Source organism: Cupressus sempervirens, chromosome 10, assembly GCF_028749045.1.
Source record: "Cupressus sempervirens isolate cs-2001-9-10 chromosome 10, ASM2874904v1, whole genome shotgun sequence".
NCBI classification, from domain to species: domain Eukaryota; kingdom Viridiplantae; phylum Streptophyta; class Pinopsida; order Cupressales; family Cupressaceae; genus Cupressus; species Cupressus sempervirens.
Window position 1 is genome coordinate 385,623,542 of NC_143127.1, and position 8,155 is coordinate 385,631,696.

At 36.9% G+C, this 8,155-nt stretch overlaps 1 protein-coding gene across 1 annotated transcript; it reads left to right on the forward strand.

The window, feature by feature from the left end:
* The first annotated feature begins 1,439 nt into the window (after window positions 1–1,439).
* On the forward strand, window positions 1,440–5,702 carry LOC149534280 (putative glucan endo-1,3-beta-glucosidase A6). Its single transcript, XM_089803228.1, has 3 exons — window positions 1,440–1,612; window positions 2,936–4,225; window positions 5,434–5,702. The coding sequence occupies exons 1-3, from the start codon at window positions 1,543–1,545 to the stop codon at window positions 5,463–5,465; spliced, it is 1,392 nt and encodes a 463-aa protein (XP_089659354.1). The 5' UTR covers window positions 1,440–1,542; the 3' UTR covers window positions 5,466–5,702.
* Window positions 5,703–8,155: the final 2,453 nt, after the last annotated feature.

The following is an 8,155-nucleotide window of genomic DNA, read 5'->3' on the forward strand; positions in this document are numbered from 1 at the left end:
AAGGCTTGAAAAGTGTTTAACAATTTATAAACAGTTTTTGTATATCATTCAAACTCCAATCAAGAGCTTTCCCCTTTATTAATGTATTCATTTTGATCAATGAATCCCCTTCTAAGTGGATTTTGGTAACAACCAACTTCTTGGCCATCATCACCACTCCCAAAGTCACATGTGCTTTCGCTATGTTGTTTGATCCCTCAAAAACCGCTTTGCTCTAAATCATATTCCCCTTAGCATCTCTTGCAGCAAATCCTTTATTGAAAGGACCCATATTACCTTTAGATGCTCTTTCAAAGTTCACCTTCAATCATCCTTCCTCAACTTGGAATAGCCTAGAAAATAAATTAGGATTTGCCCTTTCATACCAACACAATTTATTTCAATTGGATATTTCACATTCAAAGTGATGTGTTGACGACTAGTAGTTCGCTTGGACCAAAGTTTAGATTTGATTTCACTAAATTAGAAACTTAAAACAACACTTGTAATTCTAAATTAAGTTTAGATTTCCCATATGAATTTGAGCTATGATATCAAAAGAATAATACAAAGATTGGACCTTGATCTTTAAGAAGTAAAGCGAAGTCATGTTAAGACTCAAATGAATTTTTCAATTTTAAGAAAAATGTAAGTTTAAACATAATTATATAAATCCAAATCAACATAGCTAAAAACAAGCAAATAAATTGATTTTAAAAATAATAAATATAAAAGTACACTTTCAACCTTACAATTATAACCCAAATCTCCCTTTAATCATTTTGTTTTTAACTTTTTCTATTTATTTATGTGATTAATCCATATCATATCAATTTCCAATACCTTTTCCAAAGCCTCACCCAAACTTTAATTTTTACCAAAGAACTTGACAAGATCCTCAAATGAAAATCACCATACCTAAAAACTAGCAAATATATTGATTCTAAAATTAATAAATATAAAAATACACTTTCTACTATACAATTATAACCCAAATCTCCCCTTAATCATCTTTAATCATTTTGTTTTTAACTTTTTCTATTTATTTCTGTGATTAATCCATATCATATCAATATCAATTTCCAATACGCTTTCGAAATCCCCACCCAAAACTTTAATTTTTACCAAGCCACTTGACAGTATCCTCCACAGAGAGATCCAAATCTTCTCTAAACTGCTTTGATACTTTTGCAGGCGGTTACCCCGCCCGAAGAGGAAGGTACAAGCTAATCCTGAGAAGGGTCATTGCTTTCCAGCTAACTCTCATTGGAACCTGCAAAAAAAAGCCTTTAATTGTGACCCCAACCTGAAACACTTTTCGATGAACAAAAACACATTTCATCTCCTTTCATGGTGCGGGTCCCAATATCATGATAAAAGGATCCGTTCAACGGTCCTCTCATGACATCCTTCACGCTGCCCTGCGCTTTTAAAAACCCCTCATCTGTGCCCATTAAAATAAGCCACCGGGGAGCATGATTACTGCAATATAACTTGTCGGATTCAACCTTGGATATAATCTTATACCCACTCTTTCCTGAGAAATAGTTCCGCATTTAAACAATGCCGATGCTGAGATCTATCTTCTGTTGGTTTCTTCTGGCATTCTTAGGATGTTTCTCAGATGTCTGCTGTAAGTACTCTTTTTGAATTTACGAAACTACTGCCCCGGTATGTTCTGGGTTTCCAATCTTTTAATATTCTTTAGCTTCTTGTAATCGTCTTATGGTCTTCGCCCGATTTTCTCATGTTTAGTTGCTTGTAATTCATTTTGCGTTTCCGTGGTTTTCGAGAAATGATGCCTCGGAGGAGCATCAGAAGTTTATTTCCCCTGATTTTTTTCGTTCGTAAGAAGTCTTCCATAATGCCTCTGATGTTTAGGTGATGAACATTGTTATTAACGACTCCCGCACGAGAACTGACTTGGATAATGAAATCTATGTTCGGATGTCTTTCGATCAGTATTACTGTAATTTTTGTTGAGTTACCCTTTGTTTTATAGCCCAGAGTTGGCTCATAGTTCGATATCTTTTGATTTCCGTTGGCCCTTCCATGGAATTTGTCTATATTTCGCGGGATTCCTTGGCCATTTTTATGGAATTTGTCTGTATTTCGCGGGATAAATGCGTTCCTTACAATTTTCAGTGTGTTTTTCATAATCGTTGACACATGTCCATCTAAAGTGCCTGTCACCTGGGCATTGCCATGAACAGAGACTACTTAGATCATTATTATGTTGCAACTCAATCCATGCAATTTAGTATACAATTGCAGCAGATATGTGAGAGGTCAGGAGTGCGGCCATTAATACGATCATACGTTCTGGGTTGTTTCTAGTTACGTGTTTGTAATAGTCCTATGCATAGCTGTATACCTTAATGGATCTGTGCTTTAGGGTGTCAAACTCCCCGTCCCTTGCGACTTTGTACCAAAGCTACTGGGATATGTTTCAGATGCTTTTATATGGAGGTCCTTCGTGAAATATTTTTATTTATTAGTTATTTTATAGGCCTTACGGCTGACCCTCCTCTTCGGCTGAGAGCCAAGGACTGGGATATCTATTCTGGGGACATGAAACTGACCTCATTCCCTGTTTAATGTTGGAGCCTTACAGTCAGCAAGACTTATCCCTGATAGGTTTTTAAAGAACCTTTCAACCTCAACCATAAACCAAGGGCCCATTGACATTTCAGATGTTTATGGTTTTCTTGTTTTGAATAAAAATTGTTACAGAGCATGCCCATGGCTTGCAAATGATTTTCTGCCTCAAAATTTATATCTATTGCTCGCTGGCTTTGTTGAGATCATTGCTATATTAGAGTAAAACTTACATGATAAGCTTGAATGGCTGTCTTCTTGCTTTACAAGCTGTTGTTTACTGCTTGTCGTATATTTATTGTACTTGAATTTAACCGATTTTAAATAGTTTCTCTTCCCTCTTCTTGGTAATGTGCAGATGCAATGAAGTACAGGATTGGGGTTAACTATGGGCAACTTGGCAACAACCTGCCCTCCCCACAAGAGGTCGTCCCCATGCTTCAGAAAATGAAGGTGGGCATGGTGAAACTCTATGATGCAAATCCAGAAATTCTTAAGGCCCTCTCTAACACTGGTATCAAGGTATCTGTGATGGTAAGAAATGAGGACATAGCTAATGTTTCAAGTAACCAGTCATTTGCAAACAACTGGGTTAAGCGCAATGTTATTTACTTCTACCCTGGAACCAGAATTATAACTGTACTTGTAGGGAATGAGATTTTGTCTGACTACTCCCATAACCAGACATGGTATCAGTTAGTCCCTGCAATGCGCAAAATTAGGCAAGCTTTGCTTAGGTATAATCTGACCCATATCAGGGTAGGGACCCCTTTAGCTATGGATGTTCTCAACATTTCATTTCCTCCATCAGCCGGGGCTTTTAGGAGTGATATTGCTGAGCCTATAATGAAACCAATGCTGAAGTTTCTGAATCGATCCAAATCCTCATTTTTTGTTGATGTATACCCTTATTTTCCCTGGTCTTCTAACCCCAAGAACATTTCCCTTGATTATGCAAGCTTCGCAGATGATGCGAAGAATTACACCGATCCCAATGGCCTTGTGTATACCAACTTGTTGGATCAGCAACTTGATGCAGTAATAGCTGCAATGAGCAAGCTCGGCTATGGAAACATTAGATTGTCAATAGCTGAAACTGGATGGCCTAATGCTGGCGACCTTAACCAGTTGGGGGCTAACATTTTTAATGCAGCTCATTATAACCGGAGACTTGTGAGAAGAATTCTTGCAGATCCTCCCCTTGGAACCCCTAGCCGGCCAAATCAATTCATCCCAGTGTTCATTTTTTCAGTTTTTAATGAGAATCAGAAGCCTGGCCCTGGGACTGAGAGGCATTGGGGTTTATTATACCCAAATGGATCAAGTGTTTATGAAATTGATCTCACAGGGAAGCTTGAGGATTCTCAGTACAAGCCTCTTCCTCCTCCGCCCCCACCTTATAGGGGTCCATTGTGGTGCGTGGTCGATCTTAAGGCGAATATTTCGGCTTTGCCAGATGCCATTACATATGCTTGTTCTCAGGGTAACAACACCTGCATTGACATCCAACCAGGAAAGCCTTGTTATCAGCCCAATTCGGTTCTTAGGCATGCATCCTATGCATTCAATAACTATTGGCAGCAATTCAAGAACTCAGGGGCGAGCTGTTACTTTGATGGAGCTGCAACAATGGTCACAAAGAACCCTAGTAAGTAAAAGTTGACATCTCTTTAGTTATTAGGCATTATATGTTTCTATTTGGCACGGATCTGCTTCACATTATGCAGTAAGTGGTCACAAAGAACCTTAGTGAATGTATGAATGAACGATTATAATAACGTCCGTGAGGCCAAAGCAGCCTATGGGACCCACAAGCATGCCTTCTCTTTAGTTATTAGGCATGAGTCATGACGTGTTTGTGATTGGCATGATCTTCTATTTGGTTATTAGGCATTTGACATGACATGTTTGTGCTCGGCATGATCTGCTTCACTTTATATGTACTAAATGGCCACAAAGAACCTAGTAAGCAAATGTTGTCTTCTCTTTGGTTATTAGGCATTTGACATGACATGTTTGTGCTCGGCATGATCTGCTTCACTTTATATGCACTAAATGGTCACAGAGAATCTAGAAAGTAAATGTTGAATACACAGTCACGATATGTTTGTGTTTGGCATGGATCTTCTTCACTTCATATGCATAACTTCTTCACTTTATATGCGTAACTTTTTAATCATTGTTTTGTATAATGACTAAAACTGTGCCAATACCAGATATCCTACAATGTGAAGCAAGGCATTGGCACAGTTTTAGTCATTATGCAATGTTACAATGTTTCTGGATTCAATTGTATTGCTTTTCTTTGCATCAACGTTGAGGATCACACTCTGTGATCTATCATCACACAGTGTGGTCCAAAATGTTGATATGGAAAACAGCAACACAATTGAATCCAGGAACATTATAAGATTATCTATAGATTGTGGAGATTTGCTCTCTCAGTATGCAATGTTTGGCATGGATCTTGTTCACTTTAGATTAAGTAAATGGTCACAAAGAACCTAGTAAGTAGCTGCTGTTGTCTTTCTTTAGTTATTATTCTTGGCATGTTTGTGTTTGGTATGTATCTGCTTCAGTATATATATGCAGCAAATGAGCACAAAGAATTCTAGTATCAGTATATATTAGGCATGACATGTTTTCTATTTGGCATGGATGTGCTTCATTTCACATTCATTAAATGCAGATTTTTTTTGTCAAATCTCCCTTGTCTTTTAGGATATGCTTATTCTCTGCAAAAGCCTTGCTTCACCTTGTAGGATGTCTGGTATTGGCACAGTTTTAGTCATTATGCAATGAGTAAAAAGTTATGTTCTCTGCTAACAAATTCCTCTATATATTTTCTATTGGCAGGTTATGGTTCCTGCAGATACCCATTAGTCTAGTGGGACGTGGATGAAGACATTCTCATCTCAGCTTTCGGTTTTTGGCCAGCAGGACCAATTAATTGTTTAGTTGTTTGAAGCTCCTCCATCTGTTACTTCTGTTATTATAGAGTGTTGCTGTTTCCTATTTTTTGGGATTCTAAGCCAGGTGCACTCTACTTTGGTGGATGATGTTTGGCATCCTTGTAATAGTTAATTGGGAATATATAAATAAATTTGTGACCGTATTTTTTTGCACGTTGTGTATATCATTTGCAAGTTTTATTTAATCTTGTTCATCAAATCAAAACTCCAAATGTCACTGCGTTGTGCTGATGCTGGTAGCCCATCAACTGTTTTGTTTTATTTCCTCACCCTTTTAAGTAAATTCCAAATAGGCGTGACATACCTATGCGAAGACTTAATAACACTATTATCTTTTATGGAATCTTGTACCAGATCTCTTCTGCATAATCTAATCTGCCTTGAAGTTCTCGTCCAACGTCTACGGCGGGCTGAGCTGTCCTTATTGTAAACGAACATTTTAAGGAAAGCACGTTAAATCTCACATATATTGACATTGTAAAGATAAGAGATTTTCCGGAAAACTTACCAAACATCCAACCACCTTCACAATCAGATAATACGGGATTAATTAATATTTAATTTTGTTAACGATTTTCCTCGTGGTTGCCACTCCGAAAGGCTATTATTCTTTGTGTTTTAGTATTCAAGGACATTGTCTGGCCCTACTATTCGTTTATCTATAACTCAGTGGAAAATCCTAAGAAAGTGAAATTAATTGCACTAGGTTGTTGAAAGGTCATGCTTTCATGTCATAGAATGAAAGGTCATGCATTCATGCCATAGAATACTCTACAAAATGCTACAGAATACTTTACAAACAACATACAAACAAACAAATAAGGACAAGATAAAATTGGGATCGAATGATTGCAAACAAACAAGGAGAAGATAAAATTGAGATCGAATGATTGTAAAATTTAAGGTCAAGTTTCTAATAGTAGGCTATGAGATTAACTATGAGATAAGTTTGTTTTTAGAAGTTACAAAACCCAAAGAAAAAGGAAATGAATGTTAAGACACTAAGGTTACATTGAAGAACTCTACATTATACCACTAAGGTTCATCATATATAGAATAATAATGTTTTTTGAAATTGTGTTAATAGAATTTGTTTATCTATTCAAGATGAGTTAGTAAAGTTGGTCTAGCAATGTGCATTGTGAACACAACTCTTTGCTTGGAGGAAGCCAAAAAAAACTTATTTCGTAGATGGAAAGCACAATTATATTATGTTTTATGATAACATACATATACATGAGTCAATCACTACTTGTATAACATACATATACATGAGTCAATCACTACTTGTATAACAACATTTTTTGCCAAAAAAAAAGTAGCGACAATTTCACCATGTGGTCTTTGATTAAGTATAAAATAGTAGACAAAATGGGGTAAAAAATCATAAAGTGTAAGTAAATGAGGAGTGTCACTTCATGCAAGCACATGAAATTATTAAAGCATCTAAAATTTCTCATGACAATGAGAGTATTGCTGAGACCAACTAGAGAGAAACATGAGCCAATAAAAATAAATTAAATAAATAAAAAAAAAAATAAATAAAAATAATATTTTTTTAAAAAAAATACCATATATATATCTAGGGATAAATATAACATCGTCATAGTTAACATTAAAAAGTAAAAGGTTTGGCACCTAAAGAGCAGCATAGAAATAAAAATGGTCACTCAAATCCTCACAAAATACTATGCCTACAAAAAAGGATAACAAATATTTGATAAGCAAGCAACATTTTGCGTGATGGGATGTCTTTAGAGGCGTCGTCTATGGTGCAACTTATATGCACCAGTTTGGAATGAAAATATAATGGAAATATAAAGAACTTAGACTATTAACAATGTCCTCTGAGCACTACATGGTTAAACAACCTTGGGCTGCTCCTTCGGATTCTATGACTAAGGCTAGCGTCCGTTCTGAGCCGGTGGTTGAGGAGGATGCTTTGGTGGAACATTCCTTGGATGTTCCTGCAGATTCTGTGGCTGAGGATAGTGTTCATTTTGAGTCGGTGGTTGAGGTGGATGTTTTGGTCTCTCCCCCTGTTTCAGATGTTTCTCCTAGGGGCCGAAAGTTGTCTGATTCTCACAGGGAGTTTGTTGTGGCTTTTGCGTCCTTAGGGTTCCATGGGTCTTTGTCTTCTGAGGATTGGGTTGCTGAGGCAGTGAAGTTAGAGGATGGTTGGATTGCGGTTAAAAGGAAGAAGACTAAGTCTTCTGCTCCCCCTTTAGATATGATCATTCGGTCGTGAAAGGGAAACTTCAAATCAAAAGGAAAATCCTATGTTCCCTTTTGCTGACTGGTTTTATTGTGATGGTAAATTGGATGCGTTTTTGGTTTGCTGGATACTGGTTTGGGTGGTTTTTCAGACTGCTTTGCTCCAGTCTGTGGACTGTCCAGGTTCCAGTGTTTTTATGGTTGTTTTTTCTGGTCACATCTGTTGGTCACAGGTCCCTGTAAAACCTGGTTTAGTTGTTTAGCTGGTTTCAATTCCTTTTAAAACCTGGTTGTGCTTAATGGTTTATCTTTCTCTTTAATGTAAAAGATTTTAGGGCCTCTTCAAAACTTGCTTTTACCTTAATCTAAAAACAATGTCAATGGATGCATAT